Below are 26692 nucleotides of genomic sequence, written 5' to 3'. Positions count from 1 at the left end.
TATATGTTTAACAGGTGACAACACAGTCAACCTCTTGTTATAATCATAACATTTATAACATAGTGATTTTCTGCCTTCCACAAGAGTGTGAGTCTAACTGCATGCCTGTAATTTGAGCCTTGGCACAGAAGTAAAATATAAATTTCTCTGCAAAGTAAAATTCTTTTGTAGATTGCTCACAGTTGTGCAAGTGGAGCACTGTAAAGTCTGGGATTAGGGTCTTTCACATCATACTCTATGTGAATATCACCCTCTACAGATGTGTCATGCATTCCCTTTGTAACTATTTGTGGTTGCCCTGTCATCACTGATGTTCTCAGTTTAAGGCTAATAAAATCACTAGAGGAAAGATGATGCCATAGAGCACCTGCAATCTTCTACAGAGATTATTTTTGTTTATCTACAACCCAAGCAAATGGGTATCAGTCTCCTCACTCTTTATTGATAAAGATAGTTATATATTATTTTTATATTTACCTATTATTTTTATATTTGCCTCTCAATTTTTATATTTACCTATTATTTTTATATTTGCTTCTCAATATTGTTTTCTTCCAACATTTTTGGCAGTCTATCTTAATTCTTCAAAAACTTTGGAATGTGTTATACAATTTTCTTTTTATCTTCCCCCGCAACTCCCCCCAAAAACTTGGCATAGTAGTCTTAAAAAAAAATTTAGCATTTGTATCTCTCAATTCTATGACTTCTACTTTATGTTGATGACTCCCAATCTATTTCTAATGGTCACTGCTTAGACAGAAACCTTATATTATCCAGATGATTTTTAGAACTCTCCACACGAAAATTCCTTTGGCCCCTTAAAGTGAATTTGAAATTGAACTCATAATTGTCATCTCAAAAGTTTTTCCACTAATTGTTTCTTATTTCAGTAAAGGTAACTGCTATCTAAGAAGCCGTATGTGATTCTGTGTCTTCTGACAACACTTAACCTCTTCTTACCGAATCCTGTGGAGTCTAACTGAGAGTTCTCATGAAAGCCCCTTTAACCTTCAGTCATAGTAAATGTCCTTATTCATAACTCCATCATGCATCTTAGGATGACTACAGCAGTCTCCTTAGTAACTTCTAAGGCTCTAGTTTCCTGTCCCTTCAATTTAGTACCCATACCACAGACACACTAAAATGTTTTAAATATACTGTTAAAGCACTTCATTCTTCATCTTAAAAATTAAAGTCCCCCAAACAGTAATATCACTTATGAGACACCTATGACTTAGAAAACTGATTTGGAGTAGCACACTGAAGATATCCGGCAGCATATGTCTATTATGTAGGCTGTAATCTTTAAAGGAAAATCAGATTTTTTATCATAAGATACAAAAATCCTTCACTATAAGAGACTTACCTTAGGTAATGGTTGGGCAGGTTTACAATGCAATCCTCCTACAAACTCAAAATTGGGTAAGTATGGACGAGGAAATTCAAAATCCCAATATGTACGCATTAGCCAAATTTCTGCTTTCCCCATAGTCTCACATAATGTAGTGGGTCTTCCTAAAGAACATAAAGTTGGGTGGAGGTTATTAGCATATACGTTTGCTCGGGAAAAAAATGTACCACTAATTTTCTGATGTGCTATTAATAAAAAATATATCTAGGTCTTCTAGACTACTTAGTATGTCTAGATGTTAAAAGAAAGGGGAATTACAAGTAATAAGGAAGAAAGAATGGAGGAAGAAAAAGAAAAAAAGGGTAGAGGGGAGAAGCAAGAAGAGAGATAAGAAGGAGAGAGGGAGAGAATATTTGGGTGATGAACAGTAATGTGTAAGATAAAACTACTTTTAATAAAATAAATTCTACAACATCAAATAGAAATGAATAAAAGTAAATTCACAAAAATATTTCAATAAAAAATTTAACCACAACTCCAAGTGCCGATGAATTTAATACTTATTGTTTCCTTTCAATGAATTGGCACATGATAAATTAGCCCCATCATATCAGCCCCAAATGACCTCTTAATAGTTTTCTAATTTCCGGTCAGGAATGTTTATCTGCCTTCCAGCTTGTTATAGTTTCTGGCTCACTAATATTGTTGAAGTACCTTACAGTTTACCTTATCTTCCTGAGTCGAATCCAATCCCTTCCAATTTTTTTGCCATTATTTCCTCAGTAGAAAGTCCCTGAGTAATTCATATTCACTGTAACCCACTTTGGAAAGTAAAGTGCACATCCTGCATTACCAATAGCACACACTTATTTTAGTGTTACCTTTAAATGATGTGTTTGGAAAGGGACAGATTTTAGGAAATTTGTGGAGAAGAATGAATGTTTGCAAATGACCAAATCAACCATTTTTTTACACACAGAAAACATGTTTTGTATCTAAGTAAAAAAACACTCAGACACAATCCTTCTTTATTAAGGATTCTAATCAAATTGGTGATCATATACAACCCAGGTTAGAAAGCCTTTTTTTAGTCATTATTTTGTAATATTTAAGTATATGTCTGAGGTTAAATAACGAATGCTTTAATTTGATAATGAAGAAGCATTCCACAAAGACACTCAGGTGTAAATTGCCAGATTGAATAAGAACTTCCACCTCACAGCTTCCATGCCAGTATGCTTATGCCCTTCAGATATATTGTTCCCTTTATGTGACATCCTGCCTTGATTATCAACTCCTTAGGTAAAATTATTGTGCACAACCTTTTAGATCACATTTTCAGAAAGACCTAGCTTAAAGTATTCACGAAAATTCTATATTTGAAGGGTCGATGCACAGTAAAAAATATAAAGCAAAACAAAAATGAAGAGAATGACATTGAGCAAATTATGCAAAAGTTGGCACATAATTTCATAAGACATTTTCAATGCCATACTGTGAAATTACAAATCAAAAATATTACTCAGCCGTAAGAGATGAAATACTGCCATTTGCAACAAAATGGATGGACCTTGAGATAATCATGCTAAGCAAAACAAACCAGACAGAAAAGTTGAAAATCTCATGATATCACTTATATGTGGGATATAGACCTAAAAACAACAAACGAACAGGACAAACAAACAGAGACTCATGGTCATAGAGAATACACTAGTGGTTACCAGAAGGCAGCGGAGAGAAGGGAGGGAAATGGGGTAAAGGAGGTCAAATATGTGGTGACAGAAAGAAATTTAACTATGGGAGGTGAACACACAGTGTAAACATATATATGCCTTATTGTTAAAATGTACAGCTGAAACTTATTGGATGTCGTTAACCAATGTCACCATAAAATATTAATTAATTAATTGATTTAAATAAAACAATAATAAAATTTACCACCAATCTCTTCTCCATATTTATGTTATTATTCAAAATGAATTACAAAGTGGAGAATGATGTAAATAATATATCATTAATAAATTGGCTATTAAATTTGAGTTACCATGTCATTATTGTTATTGTTTGAATCTATTATTTTAATTGTACATCCTAAGTCTACTGAGGTGGCTTTTAATGTTAAGGAATTTTTAGAGGTAGCCTGAATTTATGGCAAAATGCTTTAATGTAGATGAGATAGGTGGGAATTTCAGTGAGAGACAATTACCAATTTCTCAAAGATAAATCATGTTAGCTGGGTTAATAACTAACAGCAGCTTTTCTAGGCTCTCTAAGTGATTAATTTCTTTCCAAAGGCATAAAAGAAAATTAATCTGTATAATTTCTGAATTACTATTTAAAAATTAATACTTTTCAATATATTTGTTTTTAGTTATTTGTAATAAAATATAAATAAATAAGTGTACATTTTTAGAGCTATCTTTGGATCACAGAAAAATTGAGGAGAAGGTTGAGATATTTCTTATATACTCTTGTTTTGGCAATTGTACATAAAGTTGCTATAACAATCCACATGCAAGTTTTTGTGTGGACATAACTTTTCAAGGGCTTTTGGCAAATACCAAGGAGCACGATATTGGTAAGAGTATGTTTACTTTTGTGAGACCTACAAAATGTTTTCTACAGTGGTTATACCATTTTACATTTCCAATTGCAATAAATGAGAGTTTTCTGTATCGAAATTCGCCAGCATTTGGTGTTGTCAAGTGTTCTGTATTTTGATCATTCTAATATGTATAGTGATATCTCATTGCTTAAATTTGCATTTCCCTCATGACATATAATATGAAGCATTGTTTTATATGCTTTTCTATTTGCTAACTGTATATATTCTCTAGCAAGTTGTCTGTTAATGTCTTTGGCCCATTTTTAAATCAGATTTTATGTTTTCTTATTGTTGAGTTTTAAGAATATTTAAAAAATATATTTTGGATAACAGTCTTTTATCAGACATGTCTTTTGCAAGTATTGTTTCCCAGTCTGTGTATTTTCATTCTCTTGACATTATCTTTAACAAAACAGAATTTTTACACCTGAAATTACTGGATTTCATTAACCAATGTCACTATAATAAAAATAAACAAATTTTAAAAAACCAGAATTTTTAATTTTAACAAAGTTCAGCTTATCCATTATGTCTTTAATGGATTATGCCTTTATGTTGTATCTAAAAAGTACTTGCCATACTCAAAGACATCTAGGTTTTCTCCTCTGTTATCTTCCAGGAGTTCATAGTTATATCAATAACCCATTTTGAATTAAATTTTGTAAAACTTAAAAGGTCTGTATCTAGATTTATTTTTTTTTCATGTGGATGTCCAGTTGTTCCAACACAACTTTGAAAAGACTGTATCTTTTGTACTGCCTTTGTTCCATTGACAAAAACCAATTGACTATATTGTGTGGGTCTCTTGATGGGCGTTCTATTCCAACAGATCTCTTCTGTTCCATTGATCTATTTGTCTTTCTTTTGCTAATACCACACTGTCTTGATTTCTGTAGCTGTATAGTATGTCTTAAATAGTATTCATCCTCCAATTTTATTTTTCTCCTTAAATATTGTGTCAACTACTTGAAATATTTTTGCCTCTTCATGTAAACTTCAGAATCAATTTGTCATTATTTGTGATAGATCTTACTGGGATTTTAAATGGGATTTCATTTAATCTTGCATCAAATTGAGAAGAACTAACATTTTGACAATATTGACAATAGTCCATTTATTTAGATCTTTGATTTTGTTCTTCAGAGTTTTGTATATACAGATTTTGTATATATTTTGTTAGATTTATATCTAAGTATTTTATTTTTGCGGGTGCTAATATAAATGACGTGTTTTTAATTTCAAATTCACTTGTTCATTACTAATATATAGAAAAATGATCAATTTTTATATATTAATCTTGTATACTGTAACCTTGCTGTGATTGCTTACTAGTTCTGGGAAGGTTTTTTTTTTGTCCCTTCTTTTAGATTTTCTACATATAGTCATTTATTGCTTAATGATGAGAATACATTCTGAGAACTTTGTTTTTAGGCAATTTTATTGTTGTGTGAACATCATAGAATGTACTTACACAAACTTAGATGGTATAGCCTACTACATACCAAGGCTATATGGTATAGCCTAGTGCTCCTAGGCTACAAACCTCTAGAGCATGTTACTGTAATGAATACTGTAGGCAGTTATAACACAATGGTATTTGTGTATCTAAAAAAATCTAAACATAGAAAAGCCACTGTAATAATATGGTATAAAAGGTAAAAAATGATACACATGTATAAGGCTCTTATTATGAATGTAGCTTGCAGTACTGGAAGTTGCTCTGATGAGTCACTGAGTGAGTGGTGTTATTGTGAAGACCTAGGACATAACTGTTCACTACTTTAGACTTTATAAACAACATACACTTAGGCTACACTAAATATATAAAAATATATATTTTTATTATTTATGCCTACAGCACCTGGTCTTCCTAGGTGGTTTCCCATCCAAATACTAACCAGGCCCAACCCTGCTTAGCTTCCGAAACCAGACATTAGGCTTGTTCAGGGTGGTATGGCCATAGACCATGGACTGTGGCTCCATTGGGGAGTGAACTCAGGACCTTCTGCGTGTAAAGCAGATGTGCTAACTGCTACACTATGGAACCACATCCTAAAAATATTTTTTATTCAATAATAAATTGACCTTAGCTTACTTTAACTTTTTTTTTACTTTATAAGCTCTTTAATGTTTTTATATTTTTGATTCTTGTGTAATAACGCTTAGCTTAAAATAAACACATTGTACAGCTGTACAAAAAATGTTTTCCTTCCTTATATTCTTATTTTATAAACATTTTTATATTTAAGAAAAATTTTAAACTTTTTAACCATTTTCCTGTTTAGAAAAAAAAAGTGCAGCTGATTGCCAGCATTAATTTAACATCATGTGTAGGAATATTATGTTTTCTAGGATTTGAAATTTTCAGCAATGAGCATTACTATATTTTGTAAATGAGAATACCACCACTAAAAACAGAATGCTATAAATTGAATGATGTCATTTCTTTCCAAAGAATCGATGTGCTAGAGTAATGCGAAAATGATAATAAAAGAGAGATATTTCATGGAAAACTTTCGGGGTAAGGTTAGGATTATAATTTGTGAGTTATCTTGGTGTTAAGCGCTGCAGCTGCAAGTGCCGCTGGAGAGTATTCTTGGGGCAAATGGGAAATGGGTTAAACATGTTTTTACAGTCTGTAACTCAGCCACCTGGTTGCAAGCTTGCCTTCACAAGGTTTTTCATTGGTCTTAAACTGCCGTAGGGTTTCACATTCTCTTATATGGATCTTAAAGCTCTCACAAAGGCATATTTGTCGGTGGATAGATGCCAAATTATTGTTGTTGTATTGGGGGAATACATGAGGGACAACTTATTTGGTATCTTGCTAATGATTGATTCTTGATATCTGAAGGGATAATACCCTCTCCCTTGTAACTCCTTTTCTAGAGTACCTTGGTTATTCTTAGCCCTTTGCTCTTCTGTATAGATTTTAAAATCTCTTGTAAAATTCTACAAAAAGTGTCAAGTTTCATGACATACTGTCTATACACAGATGGTTCATACTGGTTATTAAACTATTTATTTGTTTAATCAATGCAGTATAAATTCAAATTATGCATGAAGCTAAGGATTTTTAAAGTGAGTTTCTTTGATCATTAGTTCCATGAAATAATGTATCTATTGGAAAATCAGTGTTATGGCCTGAACTGTATTCCTTTATCATTCATACATTAAAATCTGACTGCATCTGCAGATAGGTCTTTTAAAGAAGTAATTAATGTGAAATGAGGTCATAAAAGTGAGCCTTTATTCAAGGTGACTGGTCCCCTATAGGAAGAGAAAGAGATACTAGGTATGCGAATCCACAAAGGAAAGATCATGAGAGCACATAGCGAGAAGGTCGTTATCTACAAGTCAGGAGATAGGCCTTGGAAGAAACCAGCCCAGAAAACACCATAGTCTTGAAATTCTAGTTTCCATAACTGTGGGAAAATAAATTTCTGTTTTTTACGCCCCCTAATTTATAGTATTTAGTCGTAGTAGCCCTAGCAAACTAATACAAGCAAGGAGTTAAATTAGTTAATATTTCTAATACTCAATATGATCTTTTGTTTATTAATTCATGTTCCTTCATGATTCTCAAAAATAGTTGGAGTGGCAGGCAGCTCAGTTGATGGAATCAGATCAGAGCAATATATATGAAAATTGCAAATGAAATTTTTTTTTTTAATTAGGGCAAGCAATTAAAAATAGAATAATATAAGTAGTGAAGTAAAAATATATGTTATCTTTCTACAGCTCAAGCTATAAATTCTTTTAGTGTTTTCTATTTAATCATTCAGGTTTTTATACAATACTCACCTAAGAAGTATAAAGCATCTTAGGAAACTTCAGTATAATCAGCCATTATGAAACAGTACACATAAGACTTTCTGCAGTTTCATCATAAATTTATGAGAGATAAAAATGGCAATTTCTCCTGAATGGTATTCATTTTGACTATAATAATACATAATTCTCAAATTTTTGGAGAAAAATTCAGGCAAAGTAAATTACGTTCCAAATTCAATCCTATTGTTAATATAGCTCAGGTTTTAGTTTATTATTGGAATCAGGCAAGGAGAACATCTTACTCTTATAATGAATATTACATTTTACCAGTAAAAAGTCAAACCTCCACTTGGAAAACTTATTTGTGATATCCTACATCTGACAAAAGGTACATCTTCCATTGGACTGACATTTATTAGTGTTTTATATTTTATTGTGTTTGAATAATAGCCTATTAAGTATCAAGGTATCTTACAAAATGATTAGGTAACTGTAAAGAAGAATAACCATGGAAAGATATTTTTTGCTTTCCCTTCCCAAAAGATAACAGTTTATTGCTATCATTTGTAGAATTTTATGTGGAAACAAAAGTTTTAAAATACACTTCTTTCATTTTCTTAGACTTTTCTCAAACCTTTTAAGTTTCTTTTAATAACTAATTTAGAATAAAAAGCAGAGTTTCTTACTTAATGCTTCACTGTAAAACTGGTCTCAAAACTGAAAGTCATGTTGCTGGAGCCAGAAGTCAAATAAAATAGAAAGCATTACATTTTTTACCCTTTTCAGGAAGGTCATTCTGTCTGGTAGTCCCCCCATGGCAACAGGCATGTAGGAAAGTGGAGCTGGAAGTTTTCCACAGAATTTCTCTATAGTGTTACCCATAAAGAACCTTAGTGTGTACACAAAAGGGACTTCCAATAACTCAGCAATCAGGTCTCCACAGGGCAGCACAGGGTCTATAACTATTATATCATAGTTGGTTGCCTGGAGTTTCTTCATGATTGACTGGTTATAGACTATGCTCTCACTTAGAAGTTTTAAATTTCCACTTATTTGAAAAAAAATCTTGCAGTTTCATTGCTGCCTGCCAGCATGACAATGTGGGCATGATGTTAGTCACTATGTCTAAAAAGTCATTTAGTATGTTTGCAGCAATCTCTCTGTCATGAGGCATAGGGACCACCTCAAAGTTCAGTGTGGAAGGCTTGCTGTAGTCAATTATAAAAGAGTTTGGAGAAATCAACACAGTCACATCACGGCCCCTTTCTATGAGTTTCTCCAGAATAATCTTTAGATTGAGCCAATGGCTCATGTCACAGGGCCATACCAGAATCTTCCCACAGAATCCACAGCCAGTGTAGCAGAGCTGCAGCATAAGAATTGCTGAAATCCATTTTTCAAACACCATGACAGAGTTTTTTCACACATTGCTACAGAGGTTGAATATTTGCTGGGCACAGAGTGAACTGGCAGTTCAGATTAGTTAAAAATTAATTTCTAGAGCTAGTAAGTGAAACTTATATGCAGAGAACTTTTTAATGTTGTTGCCTGGACACAGTACTTTATGATACTTGTTCAGGAAGAGATATGAAATACTTAAAGATTTTGTAGGAGGTGATGTGGGAGTTTCTGGGCAAGACGGTGGAGTAGATAAACATGTGCTTGTCTCCTTCCATAACCACATTGAAATTACAACTAAATTGTAGAGTGATTGACCTGGAGAATCATCTTAGGACTAGTTGAATAAAATTCCTATAACTAAGGATACAAAGAAGAGGCCACATCAAGACTGGTAGGAGGGGCAGAGATGTGAAACAGGTTGGCCCCACACCCATATGTGATGGTGGAGTATTGGGAGGGATATTTTGGCTGTGTAGGTTTCCCTGGAAAAGCAAGGGGTCCCAACCTCACACTGAGCACCCCAACGCAGGGTTCCAGTGCTGGGAAGAGGAATCCCTACAACATCGGCTGTGAAAATCAGCAGGTATTGCGTCAGTCAGGGAGAGATAGAAGGCTGCTGAAAATCCAGACATCCTGTTAAAGGCACTCAGATTCACTCACTCATAGGCACTCATCTTGGGTTCCAGCAGAGGTGACTTGGGAGGTGCCAAGACATACAGTAAAAGACTGAGTTCTGTTGATTTAAAGCAAGGGCTGTAGGAACAGCTGCCATTATTTCTGAGTTGAGCCCTCTTTCCACGCAGCCTGAGGGCAGGCATCATTCTTCTTGTGTTGAGACCTTCCCCCACAGGGCAAAATCTGAATCTGCATTGGCCTGATGGATTCTGCTTGCTGCACCCTGGTGACTTCCTGAAACACTGCCCCACCCAACTCTCAAACAGCAGGAGGCAATTTCTGCACCAGGTAACAGACCTACCGCAAGCACCACAGAAGGCTCTTTAAGCAGCAAACAGCCAGCCTTGGGTTGTGTATCACTAGAGGCAGTTTTGGTGGTGGGCAACCAGCTCCAACTCACATTGCAGTCTTTCTCAGAAAGCTCTTGGGAGTAGGTCTGTGGGCTGAGGAGGGTAGTGGCTGGCCTCGGTGTGCTTTGAGACTTTTGTAAGTAGCCCCAAGCTATGCACTGACATTAAACTTGAATCTGCATTTACCTGGGGAACACCACTTATCCCACTCTGGTGATCACTGGGATCTCACCTTGCCCAACTCTAGTATGGCTGAGACTATTTTAGTGGCTAAGTTCTACAAGCAGTGGCAGGTGGCCTCAGGCTTCTGGATGCCCTAGGCCTTTTGTTGAACTGTCCCAGGATCCATAGTTTCCTATGCAGCTCCAGGTCCAGCATAGGCAACGAATGACTCAGGATAGTTTTGCAGCTCCTACCAGGCATCCCCAGGCAGGTTACAGGCAGTGGCTGACCTTGGCTGTGAGAGAGACCCTACCAAGAGTCTCCAGAATCAACTCATCTGAAGGCCAGTTTTAGACCACAACAGAACACTACCTGATTAGCCCCAAAAGTGGCACACCCAAAGAGTGATATCAGCAATCACACAGCTTGCTGAGGTAAACCTCACTCCATGGGGTTACCCCCACACAGCAGCTCATACTCTGTGGGCATGGTCAGTACTCACAGCCAGTCAACCTGAGAGTCAATCTAACCTACTCATGTGCCAACAGCAATCAACAGGAGGGCACATACAACTCACACAAGGAACATTCCCGGAGCAGCCAGCACAGGTGATCAAGGAAACTGTGCCACTGGACCATACAGGGCACCTACTACATAAGGTCACTGGTCAAGACTGGGAGATATAGAAACTTAATACATAGAAACAAACAGAGAGGCAACCAAAATGAGGAAACAAGGAAACATGTCCTAAATGAGAGAACAAGAGAAAACTCCGGAAACAGAACTAAATAAAATAGAGGTGAGAAGTGACATCAGAAGCATGGTGGCACCTTGATCTCGCTCCTTGAAAAATTATAGCTTATCACCTAAGTAAAATAACAGACAGAAACACAAAGCCAAAGAAACAATGGAGACAGCAAGATTCCAGAAAATAAAAGTTAAAATGGCTTTAGAAAAATTTCATATTTCAATAATTGCCCTAAGTGTAAATGGACTAAACTCACCAATAAAAAGGCATAGTGTAGCAGATTGGAACAAAAATCAAAATGCAACCATAGGCTGCCTTTAACAGACACATCTCAGCTGCAAGAGTAAATATCGACTCAAAGTGAAAGGATGAAAGACAGGCAAATGACATCCAGAGAAAAGAGGGCATAGCTATATTTATATGTGACAAAATAGACTTCAAGATAAAAAAGGTCATGAGAGACAAAGATGGACATTTCATAATGCTAAAAGAGACAATACATCAAGAAGGCATAACACATCAATATACATGCTCCTAATCAGGGAGTACCAAAATATATAAAGCAACTAATAACAGAACTAAAGGGAGAAACTGACAAAAACACAAGTATAATAGGGAACCTAAATACCCCACTGTCAGCTATGGAAAGATCATCCAAACAGAAAAATCAATGAGGAAATATCACCCTTAAAAGATATATGAGACCAATTAGACATAATTGATATTTACAGAACCTTTCAAAACACCAGATTATACCTTCTGCAGTGTACTGTCTTCTCTAGAAACATTCTCAAGAATAGACTATATGTTGGGAAACACAACTGGCCTCAACAAATTTAAGAAGCTTGAAATTACACCAAGCATATTCTTTGACCAGAATGCTTTAAAACTAAAGATCAACCTCAAAAAGGAAGTAGGAAAAAACACGAATATGCAGAGATTAAATGACATGCTACTAAAGAATAACTGGGTCAAAGAAGAAACAAAAGAAGAGATCAAGAGATACATGGAAAAAAATGAGAATGAAAATACAGCATATTGAAATTTTTGTGATACAATAAAAGCAGTAATAAGCAGAAAGGTCATATCATTACAGACATATCTCAAGAAACAAAAAAGATTCCAAATAACCTAATATTACATCTTAAAAAACTAAAAAAAGAAGAACAAATGAAGCACAAAGTCAGCATGAGGGAGGAAATAATCAAAATTAGAGCAGAATTAAATGAAATTGAGAACAAAAAGAAAATAGAAAAAAATAATGCCAAGAAGAGCTGTTTCTTTGAAAAGATAAATAAAATTGACAAACCCTTGGCTAGACTCACTAAGGAAAAAAGAAAAATGATACACATATATAAAAACACAAATGAAAAAGAAGTTACTATAGATAGCGAAATATAAATATCATACGAGAATACTATGAAAGTCTATATGTCACTGAATTCAATAACCTAGAAGAAATGGACAAGTTCTAAGAAATATACAACCTTCCTAGGCTAAATCACGAAGAACTGGAAAATTGCAATAGACCTATCAACAGTAAGAAAATTGAAATAATCATCAAAAACCTCCCTAAAAGTAAAAGTCCAGGATCAGATGGTTTCACTAGTGAATTCTACCAAACTGTCAAAGATGATTTCATACCACTGCTTCTCAAATTCTTCCAAAAAATTAAAGAGGCAATACTTCCTATCTTATTTTATTAGGCCAACATTATTAAAGATAACACACAAAAAAGAAAACTACAGACCAATGTCTCTGATGAATACAGAAATGGAAGATATTCCATGTTCATGGATTGGAAGAATCAACATAATTAAAATGACCTTATTACTCAAAGCAATATACAGATCGAATGCAATCCCCATCGAAATTCCAGTGGCATTTATTTTTAAAGAAACAGAACAAAAAATTATCAGATATGTATAGAAATACAAAAGACCCCGAATAGCCAAAGCAATCTTGAGAAAAAAGAACAAGGCTGGAGGTATCACTCTGCCTGACTTCAAATTATACTACAAAGTGACAATAATCAAAACAGCATGGTATCAGCAGAAAAAACAGGCACATAAACCAACAAAACTAAATTGAGAGTCCAGAAATAAACCTCGTATATAGGAGCAAATAATTTTTGATAGAGAAGCCTAAAACATAAAATAGATAAAGAAAATCCTTTTTAATAAATTGTGCTGGGAAAGTTGGAAAGCCGGATGCAAAGAAATGAAATTAGACTGCTATCTCTCATCATGAATCAAAATTAATTAAAAATGGATTAAAGACCTGAAACAATAAATTTGATTGAAAAAACATAGATACTAAACTCATGGACCTTGGACTTAGAGAGGATTTTAAAATTTGACCTCAAAGGCAAGGGAAGTAAACGCAAAAGTAAATGAATAAGTTTATATCAAACTTCCGCATATCAAAAGATACTATCAACAAGACAAAGAAGTACCCATCTGAATGGGAGAACATATCTGCAAAAAACATCTCTGAGGCTATTATCAAAAATATGAAAAGAACTCATACAATTTAACAATAAAATTAACAAATAACCCAATTAAAAAAATGGCAGAGGACTTGAACAAATAATTCTCCCAAGAAGACATATGAGAAGCGACAGACATAGGAAAAGATGTCCAACTTTATGAGCTATTAGGGAAATATAAATCAAAACCATAATGATATATCACTTCATACCTTTTAGAATGACTATCCTCAACAGAACAAGTAATAATAAGTTTTGGAGAGGTTGTGGGGAAAAATAAACACTTATATACTGCTGATGGAAATGTAAATTGGCACAGCCACTATGGAAAACAGTATGGAGGTTCATCAAAAAATTAAAAATGGAGTTACCATATGACCCAGCAATCCCTCTTCTGTGTATTTACCCCCCAAATCGAAAACATTTATCTGTAAAGATATATACAACCGGATGTGCACAGCAGCATTATTCATGGTGGCCAAGACATGGAAATAAACAAAGTACACTTTAATAGATGATTAAATAAAAAAGATATAGTACATATATAAAGTGAAACATTACTCAGCTATAAGAAAAGATGAAATTCTGTAATTTGCAACAACATGAATGGATCTTGAGATTATCATGCTAAGAAAAATAAGTCAGACAGAAAAGGTTGAGAACCATATGATTTTACTTATGTGGGATATAAAACTGAAAGCAAATAATGAATGAGACAAACAAACAGAGATTCATAAATATGGACAACAGTTTCGTGGTTACCAGAAGGAAGATCAGGAGGAGAAGGTAGATAAAAGTAAAGGGGTCCAAATATATGGTGATGGAAGGAAATTTAATTTTGGGTGGTGAACGCATAATGCAATATACATGTAATGTATTATGGACTTGTACACTTGAAACCCATTTGATTTTATTGACCATTGTCACCCCAATAAATTTAATAAAAAAATAATGGAGGCAAGAAATGTATCATATACAGTGTTCAAAACACTGGTTATAAAGATGCTCAAGGAACTTTGTAAGAACTTCAACAAAGAGACAGTAAGCATAAAAAAAAAGACATAGAAACTATTTAAAAAAAAACAGTGAAAAATGAAGAATACGATAACTAGAATGAAGAATACAATAAAAAAAATCAACAGCAGATTACATGAAACAGAGAGTCAATTGACAATTTGGAAGACAACCTAGCAGAGAATACCTAAATAGATCAACAAGAAAAAATGATCCAAAAAAGAGTGAAGATATTTTAAGGTAGCTCTGGGACAACATCAAGCATACCAACATTCACATTATAGGGGGACCAGAAGGTAGAGAGAGAGAGCAAGAGATTGAGAACCTATCTGAAAAATAATGACTAAAAACACTCCTAACCTGGTAAAAAGAAAAAATACACATAGAAGTCCAGGAAGCCCAGAGAGTCCCAAAGAAGAACTCAGACCCATACCAAGACACACCATATTTAAAATGGCAAAGCTTGAAGACAGAGAGAGAATCCTAAAAGCAGAAAGAGAAAGATAGTTAGTTACTTACAAGGGAACTCCCATAAGACTGACAGATGGTTTCTCGACAGAGAGTTTGTAGGCCAGAAATGATTCGGATGAAATATTCAGTGTGATGAAAAGAAAGGACCTAAAATTAAGACTACTCTACCCAGCAAAGCTATGATTTAAAATTGATCAGTAAAAAGCATCCTAGATAAGAAAAATCTAAAGGAGTTCATCACCACCAAGCCAGTATTACAAAAAATGTTAGAGACTTCTTTAAAAAGAAGAACTGAAGGAAAGTAGAATGTAAATATGAATAATAAAATGGTAATAACTATGTACTTATCAGTAGTTGCTTTAAATGTAAAAAGATTAAATGCTCCAATAAAAAGATATAGGGTAGCTGAATAGATAAGAAAATAAGCCCATACATATGCTGTCTATAAGAGACTCACTTCAGATCAAAAGACACACAGAGACTGAAAGTAAAGGGTTGTAAAAAGATATTTAATGCAAATGGAAATGAGAAAAAATCTGAGGTAACAATATTTATATCAGACTATGTAAACTTTAAAATGAAGGCTATAATAAGAGATAAAGAAGGACATTACATAATTGTAAACAAATTAATCTGTCAAAGAATATAACACTGGAAAGCATCTATGCACTCAACATAAGAGAACCCTAAATATATAAAGCAAATATTGACTGACATAAAAGAATAGAGAGTAATATAGATGAGTAGGAAAATTTAACACCACATTAACACAATGGACAGATCTTCCAAACAGAAAATCAACAAGAAACAATGCCCTTAAATGACACACTAGACCAGATGGATTTAATTGATATTTTTAGAGCATTTCACCCCAAAGCAGCAGAATATACATTCTTCTCAAGTGCACATGGAACATTTTTTTAAGATAGCTCACATGTTAAGCCACAAAACAAGTCTCCACAAATTTAAGAACACTGAAATCATACCAAGCCTCTTCTCTGATCACAGAGGTATGAAACTAGAAATCAATTAAAAGAAAAAATCGAAAAACACACAAACACATAGAAGCTAAATAACATGCTACTAAACAATGAGTGGGTCAACAATGAGATCAAGGAAGAAATGAAAATATACCTGAGACAAATGAAAATGAAAGCACAACAACGCAAAATCTGTGGGACACAGTGAAAGCAGTCCTGAGAGTGAAATTCATAGCACTACATGCCTACCTCAAGAAAAAAGAAAAATCTCAAACTATCTAATCTTACACTTAAAGAAACTAGAAAAAGAACAGGAAAAAAAGCCCAAGTAGGAAATAGAAGGAAAGAAATAATTGAGATTGGAGCAGAAATAAACCAGTCTAAAAAATTTAAAAATTAATGAAATTGAGATCTGGTAGTTTGAAAAGATAAACAAAATTGATAAATCTTTAACCAGACTCATCAATAAAAAAGAGAGAAGACTCAAATAAATAAAATCAGAAATGAAAGAGGAGAATTGACAACTGACACCACAGAAATACAAAGCATTATAAGAAAATACTATGAGCCAATATACGCCAACACATTGGACAATTTGGAAGAAATGGATACATTCTTGGAAACACATAATCTTCCAAGATGGAGTCAAGAAGAAACAGAAAATTTGAACCTACTGATTACTACTAATGAAAATGAATCAGAATTCAAAAATTCCCCAAAAAGAAAAAGTCTTGAACCAGATGGCTTCACAGGTGAATTTTGCCAAACATTCAAAAAGGAACTAATCTCTATTTTTCTCGAACTATTAAAAGAAATCTCCAGAGAAGAGAAAACTCTCAAGCTCATTTTACAAGCCACCATTACCCTGATTTCAAAACTAGACAAAGACATTACCAAAAAAAAAAAAAAAAAAAAAAAGCGCACGCGCGAGAGAAGAAAATTATAGGCTGATATCCTTCATAAAAATAGATGCAAAAACTTTCAACAAAATATTAACAAACTGCATTCAGCAAGATATTAAGAAGTACATATATCATAATCAAGTGGGATTTATTCCTGGGATACAAGGTTGATTCAATATCTGGAAATCAACAATGTGATATACCACATTAACAAATTGAAAGAAAAAAAATCATAACAAATCCAAAACTACCATCATACTCAATGGGAAAAATCTAAAAGTTTTTCTTAAGATCATGAATGAGACAAGGATTTTCATTTTCATCATTTTTATTCAACATAATATTGAAGTCCTAGCCACAGCAATAAGACAAGAAAATGAAATAAAAAGGATCCAAATTGGAAATGAAGAAGTAAAACTGTCATTTTCTACAGATGTTATAATACTATATATATAGAACTCCAAAGATTCAAGTCAAAAACTATTAGAACAGATCAATGAATTCAGTAATGTAGTAGGATACAAAATCAATATTCAGAAATCAGTCACATTTTTATACATCAATAACAAACTATCAGAAAGAGAAACTAAGAAAAGAATCTTATTTACAATTGCATTAAAGAATACCTAGACATAAATTTAACCAAGGCGGTAAGTAAAAGTCCTGTACTCAAAAAATTTTGACATTACAAAAAGAAATTTAAAAAGATACAAATAAATGGAAGCATAAATCATGCTCACGGATAGGAAGAATTAACACAGTTAACACGTCCATACTACCCAAGGCAATCAATAGAGTCAGTGCAATCCTTATTAAATATCAATGGCATTTTTCACAAAACTGGAATAAATAATTCTGAAATTTATATGGAACCACAAAAGACCCCAAAATAGCCAAACAATCATGAAAAAGAAGAACAAAGTTGAAAGTAATATGCTACCTGATATTAAACTGTACTACAAAGCTATAGTAATTATAACAGTAGGGTACTGGTATAAAAACAGACACATAGATCAATGGAATAGAATAGAGAGCCCAGAAAAAAGCCTACACCTATATAGTCATATAATCTATGATAATGGAGTCAAGAATATACAATGGGGTAGACAGTCTATTCAATAAATAGCATTGGGAAAACTGGACAGATACATGCAAAAAAAAAATGAAACTGGACTACTTTTTATACCATATACAAGAATAAACTCAAATGGATTAAAGACTTAATTGTAAAACGTGAAACCATAACTTTTCTAAGAAAACATATATACCATATACAAGAATAAACTCAAATGGATTAAAGACTTAATTGTAAAACGTGAAACCATAAAACTTCTAGAAGAAAACATAGTCAGTAAACCCTCTGACATACTTTTAGTAATATTTCTTGTTTTTGTAATATATGTCCTTGGGCAAGTGAAACAAAAGAAAAAATGAACAAATGGGACTACATTAAACTAATAACTTTTTGCACAGCAAAGGAAATGATCAACAAAATAAAAAGACAACCTACTGAAAGGGAGAAGATATTCATCACTGTTACCTCTGATAAGGTGTTAATGTCCAAAATTTATAAAGAACTCATACAACTGAACGCTAAAAAACAAACAATTCAATTAAAAAATGAGCAGTGGATCTGAATAGACGTTTCTCCAAAGAGGATATACACATGACAAATTGACATATGAAAAGATGCTCAACATCACTAATTATCAGAGAAATGCAAACTAAAACAACATTGAGGTATCATCTCAAACCTGTCAGTATAGCTATCATCGATAAAACAAAAAACAACAGGTGTTGCCAAGGATGTGGAGAAAAGAGAACCCTAGTACACCACTGGTAGAAATTAGTAGTCATTATGGAAAATAGTTTGGAGAGTCCTCAAATATTTAAAAATAGAACTACCTTATGACCCAGTAATTTTACTTCTGAGTGTATATCTGAAGCAATCCAAGACACTAACTTGAAAAGATATAAATGTATCCCTATGTTCACTACAGTACTATTTACAATAGCCAAGATATGAAGCAATCTAAGTGCTCATCAATAAATGATTAAATAAAGAAGAGGTGGTCCATACGCAATGGAATATTAGTCATAAAAAAAAGAAATCTTACCACTTGCAACAACATAGATGTACCAGTTGCATATATGCTAAGTGAAATAAGCCAGACAGAGAAAGAGAAATATCAATATGATCTCACTAAAGAACAAAATAAACAACAACAAAAAAACAAGAAACAGACTCATAGATCTCATGGATACGGAGAACTAACCAATGGATGCCAGATGGGAGGGAGGTTAGCGGGGCTGGTTAAAAAGGTGAAGAGATTAAGAAATACAAATTGGTAGTTACAAAATAGTCTCAGGGATGTAAAGTATAGCACAGGAAATATACTCAGTAATATTGTATTAACTATATATGGTGCCAGGTGGGTACTAGACTATGTGGGGTGATTTCTTCATAAATCATGTAAATGTCTAACCACTATTCTGTATACCTGAAACTTATATAAAATAATATTAAACATCAACTGTAATTAAAAATAAAAAATAATTGTCATGTGGAAGCTACACACTGGATAGAACCAACACTGTATTAGAACTCTAACAGGAAAGTAAACCTTCCTCACCTTTGCTTCTAATTCCTCTTCCTCTAGGGCTCCAAACAGCAGTAAGTAAGTGAGGAAAGGGTTGGAGACTGGTGAGCAGGAAACAGGCAGGGACAGGATCAGCAATTCCCTCTAGACCCACTACAAGCATCTGAGTTGAAGGCTGGCCTGATACAGAGAAGGGGAGAAGGTCTCAAATAGAACTGAAAAATACGGCAGCATGCCATTGTATTTCTATCTATCTATCTATCTATCTATCTATCTATCTATCTATCTATCTATCTATAAAAAGAGAAAAAAATGAAAAAAGATTTTGTAGAAAATGTTTGTGGTATTTTAGGAGTTTGTTTTAAATATGTTAAGATAGATAAGTGATGTTTTTAATTGACAATTTTTAAATATAATGGAAGAATCCATTTAAGTAGGTCTAGTAAATAATATAGTAAATCTTATGGAGCAAGATGATTGATAATTTGGGAAACATAAAAATGCAGGTGTTGTGATAAGTTTTGTTACACGTTAGTATATGGATAAGACACTACATCACATGATAATAGGAGAAATATATTAAATATTATACAAAGGTATAATGTTCAGGGCCCCAGAAGATGCTGTCACTATAATGTGACAGAAATTAGACAAAGCTTCAGGTTGGAAGCATTTCAGCTAAGCCCAGAAGCAAGAGTGACAAAAGGAGGCTTCTGATGGTGAATGGAAAAAAAGGAGAAAAAAAAACAACTGTATGGAAATCACAGTCATTAGAGTATACAGTTATCAGTTCAATATGTGTAGAGTAGAGGCTAACACATAACAGTGCAGAAAAGGAAAATATTAGTTAAAATAGGACATTATCCTTGAATGCTATACTCTGGGTTCAGTTTTAATGTCCATAAAAAGACATCTACTCAAATTTTCAAATCAGGTTGAGAATATGATATTATGTATCCTTTAATAAAACAATTCTGGCATCTAAATAGGATTTGAGTTGTAGAGAAAAAAATTTCTAAGGTGTAAGAAAATTGATAGAAATAGAGCCATTTCAAATGGAGTTGGGACCATCATCTCAGAGGAAGGCCTTGCAAGTCTTGCTCCTTGAATCCTTGGAATGTTTGAACCAAGCAAACTATTCTTTGCACTGAGCCAAACCAACATTGTCTTACAAACAACTGTTTTTAAAGCTATAGGAAAACAGACCGCCTGACCACAAGGACTGATGCTTATGGACATTCTTAATCAGTAACTAGCATATATAACTAAAGAGTAATTTAGCTTGTTAGCACCAATTGAAATTTCTTTCTTCTATTCCTGTAATTATTTCCCTTCCCTTTCTCATCACCCCGTAATTGGAACACAATTTGAGTTTCTGTCAGAATCTGTGCTCCTGGATTTCATTTCTTTTATCTCAAATAAGGGCTTGTTGCCTCCTACATTGGCTTTTTACTTTTAGATTAACCGGAGTAAAAGATAAATATTACAAAAGAAAGATTTGATGAGGGTGTCAGGGAGAATATAATATTGGTTTGTGAATGAAAAACATAGAATGAAATTCTTATGACTGAGGAGAATTGAGAGATATTCAGTAGTTAAAAAACAAAGGAAGTACTCAGATTATAGTTTGAGCAACCAAAGTATGATAATGACTCTGGCAAAATCATAAAGAAGGAGTAGCTATGGGAAAATTTTTTGACCTAGAGTGTATAAGATAATGATTGGAGAAGTCTGTGGAGATATCAGTTTAACCCATGAACACTTAAATCTCAAAGAAAGGGTAAAATTTAGAAAATGATTTTGTGTCCAATCATTCATCTATTCAATCCAATTCTTCTCCAAATTCTTTAATATTTCATTCCTTCAAGAAGCAATTTTTAGCATTTAGTATGTGCTAGATTCTACACTACACATAGGGCACAAAAAGATAAGTAAGATATGATTTTAATTCAAAATGAGTTCACAGATTATTGCGAAAAATATCAGTTAAACCAATACTTATTGTACACATATAAAGGAGATGGATCTTAGATGGTAGGGATGAAGTGAGGAGAGGAAAAGCCCATGAAGGAGGTTGCTTGGTGGAGGAAGGAAATGAAGAAATAATACTTTAACTAAGTCTTTAACAGTGATGTTTAGCAGGTTGAAAAGTATCATTTGGAAATAAAAGAGAATATTAATGTATCTGTGTTCTAAGTGTGACATAGTTATACCCGGGGTTATATTCGGTTATAAAATTATATTCAATTCAGTAATTTGAAAGAGACATGGTATTGAAATTTTAAATTTCTTGAGAGTGTTTCTGTTTTGCTAAAAAGAAAACCCAGAATAAATTTGTTTAGAAGATGCAAATCCAGGATCAAGGATTGGAGAGTTGTATTGCATTGTATAATTAGGTTTTGCATACTGGTAGAAAGCAGAGGCCAAACAAGAGTCAGATACAGGAAGATAGGACAGGGCCATAAATCCACTAGAAGAAATAAGAGATAACATTACAAACTTAGAGGATGAAAGTCCTTTTATAAGGACAAATAACCCAGACTGATAAATTTATCTACTCACTATGACAAGATTTATGATATACTATAAACAGTTTAAATAAAGCTAAAAAAACCCAATGATATACAGTCCATCTGAGATATTGATGTCAAAATATATGTGTTGTTAGAGAAATATATCTGTTATTTTATTACATGAGAAAACTAAGGTAGAATTCAAGTTATGTAGAAGAATTCTTTTGCATGAATTTAGAAGTATAAGCATATTTTCATTTATGTCAAGTTGAAATATTTAAAATTCTGGATGAAATATAAAATTGACCCTTTTTTTGATTTGGCAAGAAAGTACAAAAACCAGCAGACTCCTTACGCAAAGTAAAAACAAAAATTCTGATGTACAAACTATCACCCCAACTTGAGCTGCTTCTATGACTATACAGTATGTGGCAGGAGTGACAGAAAAGGAAAGTCTGAAGGCTTGCCCAGGACACCCAACCTCATACATACTTTCATGTAATATTAGATTCCCAAGACCTATCCTCACTTGTACAAATGAATTCCTTTACACAGAAGTTAACAGCAAGAAAAATTGCTGGTTTTCACTTGACAATTTTTCCTTAGAATTTTTAATGCAGTCAGCCTTCATATGAATTTTCAGTTCAAATTTAAACTATAAAAATCTCTGAAAAAACTTTTACCTTAGCCTCAAAGGCTTCCCACAGATAAAATTCCAAGGCAAATTAGCAGTTCCCTTTTACAAAGAAACAAGGCTTCATGACAGAACCAGTAAAAGCAACAGAGACCAAAAAATTAATATGATTTGTAGTATTATTTGATGTAAAATATAAAGTTATTTTATATATTATGATTGAGGGTATAAAAGTGAAACCTGAAAATATGAGAAACAACAGATTAAAAACAATAATTGTTAAAATTTGCTAAAGATCCAAAGAGAATTTCTAGAAATCAAAAATTCAACAAACGAATTTAAAACTTAATGGATAGGTTAAAGAGTAAATTAGATACAGTTGTAGAAATAAACAGTAACTCAAAAGGAAAATCTGAAGAAAGTAATTGGAATTTTTTTGAATTAAAAAAACATGCAAGAGGAAATATAGAATGGTTAGCAGACATGGAGAATAGACTAAGTTGCTGAACCTAGTTGTTGGTTTTGCCTGCTTGGTGCCTCCAGTCTAAACACTTTCTATCCTTTAAAGCTTGCACCTTTTTCGTGTAACCAGAATGTGCAGCTAAACCACATATTTATGTTCTTTTAACCCAATCTTTCAATTACTTTAAATTTTTTAATGAATTATTTTAGACATGAAGAAGTTGCAAATGATATATAGAGATTTCTGTACCTTGCAGTAAATATTACTATGGTGTTTGCCTAATGGTGATTTTCTATTTCCCTTATTTCTTCTGTAGTTATTAATTGGAATTTTACTACAAAGGATTGCAAAAATATGTGCAAACATATGATTAGTATGATTTGCATAGTCTCATATATTTCTTTAAGATACTTATTGGTTACAAAGGTAAAAACAGAGAGATTCCTGGCATATATAATCTTAAGTGATCAAAATTATTGTCACTAGTAATAACCTATCTATATTATGTACCTCCTGTTAAGCCACAGTGTGAAGGAAACAAGATCACTTCTGTACTATTCTTAACAAAAATGCATAATATCACTCTAATATCAGAAAATATCAGAAAAACCCAAATCAATGAATATTCTAAAAAATAACTAGCCAGTATTCTTTGTAAGTATAAGAGAAATACTGGGAAATGTCACAAATTGGAGGAAAGTAAGGAGACTAGGCAAGTAAATGCAAAGGGAGAACCTGGATTGCATACTGGAATGAAAAAAGGACCTTAGCAGGATAATTGACAATGTTTTAATAAAAAAAAATTAGTTTCAATAATTTTATTATGATTAAGTAAAATGTTAATATTAAAAAATTGTGTCGATTTTTATATTCCTTCTATATTTAATAATTGGAATTTAAGGAATTACCTGCTTTCTCAATTATTTATTTATTTATGTCAGTATAACTCACAAATTTGTTTTATTTTATAGATTTTACTAAATTATCATTATTTTATTGCTCTAATTGTACTAGATTTGGGGAACTTTTTTATGTTTTGGTTTCTATGTCCTCTAAATATGATCTCTTCATTTTAAAGCACTTTTTATTTTTTGATACTATAAGATGTTTCAGGCTCATCTAATATTTTCACTGCCCCAAACTTAAGATTAAATATCTCTCCAAGGAATGCTTGTTAATTTTATTAGAGAATGGCATTTAAAAATCAAGATGAGCATGCTAAATGTGTTTGTTGCTAGGGGTGTTTAGTGTTACTCAGCAGACAAAGTTAGTAAATATACTTGCATGTACTAGTACTCATATAAATGCATATTTACAGTTACTTCTATTTAGCTTTCTCTGTTTATTCTAAAGTCCTTTCTTCAACAATGAGAAACTTATCTCCAAATACCATCATATCTTTACTTATTTGATCAACCTTATTAAAAACACTTGAAATAATTTTAGAATTGTTAGCCTATAGACCTGTAAAAAACAAATTTGTGAACTAAATTACAGTATTTGTCTTATAAATATGTCTCATAGAATTGAGACAACAGTTAAATACCTTTTAAGGTATTTAAGGTATATAGGTATATATAAGGTGTATATAAGGTCTATAAAGAAAATGCTATGATTTTTCAGGTATACTCTAGCAAAATTCCAAGTAATAATTTTTTCTTCCTTCCATAAGCTATGGAAGGAAGGAAGGAAAGATGATAGGAAGGAAGGAAGACTCACTTCACTCATTCCAAAAAGTCAGTACAACCTTATTAGAAAAGAACTGAAGGGGAAACATATTTAAGGTTTATAATCACTCATGAATACAAAAGCAAGTACCTCTATCAAAAAATGAGCAAAATGGATTCAATTATGAATAAGAAAACATAAAATGCCAGTATTGCATTGAGATTAGTTCAAGGGTAGAAGGAGGATTTAATAGAAAAAAAAATGTAATGTTATATACGGTGTTAATATTAAAAGAAAGGAGAAAATTATTAATATCATTAATGAATTAAAAAGCTTTTAGTAAAATCTTCAATTTTCCATGAAAGAAATTTCTTAGAAATTAGAGAAGAAATTTCTTTGAACTAATATGAATGGTCACATATTTAACATCATTTTAAATGAAAAAAATAATTAAAAGCATTTCCTTTAAACTCAAATATGAGAAAGTCCTAGAATGCCCACTTCTATTTAATATTAAATTAAAAGTCTCAGTACAAGAAAAATATATCGAACGCCTAGGAATAAAAAGAAGAATATAATAAGACTGACATAATTTTCAAATAATTAATTGTCTATATTGAAATTCAAAGAAACCTATAACCACTGCCAAATTATAGCTCTGCACCAAAGGAGACAACTTTCAATTTATACTATATGTAATATAATATAATCTCTGTATAATATTAAAAGATACATAGTACATATAATATTATATAGATATGTTCAACATACATAAAGTTTTTCAATTTGAAATATCTCTACATATAATATTGCTCATACATGTATTATAGATATATAATATTCACATATTATACATATATATTATACATATGTAATGTTTTATAGATTGCCTATATCTAAATATAATATATGTAGTATTATATAATACCACTTTATATATATAGATATGTTCTACTTTAGAAAACAATATCTGGAAATTGAACTTTAAGTGGTGGAAACACAATGCAATATACATACGATGTATTACTGAATTGTACACTTGAAACCTATATAATTTTATTAGCCAATAACATCCCAATAAATTTAATAAAAAAATAAAATTAAAATTAAAAAACAACATTAACAACATCAACATCCACACACACACACACACACACACACACACACACACACACACACACACAATGATGATTTTGGAATAAGAAAGGCTTAAGAATAATAAGTGAAGCATGGATAATTCAATAAAACAAAGTTTAATTCATAACTGCAAGTAAATTTCTATGTAAAATGTTTTCCCTATACTCCTTAATCTTGAATATCCAAGTATAGCAAATATTCCAAATACAGCATGGAAACTATTTTATATTAATTTATTTCCCAGATTTAAATGTGATTTTGCTTAGGTATCAAGGGTTATATAAAACAAAATTACAAAGCTCAAATCTAGACATTTGTCTTTTTTTTTGTTTTAAAGAAGATTTACTAATAGTAATAGCTCCATTTACATCTGGCTATTTTTCCAATATTTTTTTTTCTATATTTCTGAGACAACTGAAGTGGGAACACATGAATCAGAATCTTTACACAGTTTCCTTTTCCCCAGATGTGCTTTGAGTCATTTTTACTCTCCATAATTCTCCTTTCCATACCCTCTGTGTTAGAGTCTTATCATGACTACACCAAAACTAATTTTGCCATTTTCCAAGCACCACAAGCCATGATTTTCTTGTGTCATTACTATTTCATCTTCTATTTTTTACAACCTTCATTAGAGTTCTTTTAGAATTCTAGAGCAGATTTTATGATGTCTATAGTTTTTATTCTAGGTTTCAACAAATCAGTATGAATATTGATCCCCTTCACCCCAATTAGAAAAGGGAATTACGAAATGAG

The 26692-nt window shown here is 32.6% G+C and overlaps 1 protein-coding gene and 1 pseudogene across 2 annotated transcripts in view; both read right to left on the bottom strand.

Annotated features, from left to right (window-relative positions):
- LOC102898696 (UDP-glucuronosyltransferase 2A1) overlaps window positions 1-26692 on the bottom strand; it is a 73785-nt gene that overhangs the window by 12961 nt on the left and 34132 nt on the right. For both annotated transcript variants that reach the window (XM_006916502.2, XM_015592936.2), the window contains one exon: window positions 1367-1515. In XM_006916502.2, coding sequence (XP_006916564.1) covers window positions 1367-1515 — 149 coding nt within the window. The remainder of the gene's footprint in view (window positions 1-1366; window positions 1516-26692) is intronic.
- Window positions 5806-5921, bottom strand: LOC112483542 (annotated as a pseudogene).

This window comes from Pteropus alecto, unplaced genomic scaffold, assembly GCF_000325575.1.
Source record: "Pteropus alecto unplaced genomic scaffold, ASM32557v1 scaffold46, whole genome shotgun sequence".
NCBI lineage: Eukaryota > Metazoa > Chordata > Mammalia > Chiroptera > Pteropodidae > Pteropus > Pteropus alecto.
The sequence above is the reverse complement of the archived record's forward strand: the minus strand, read 5'-3'. Positions and strand labels throughout refer to the sequence as shown.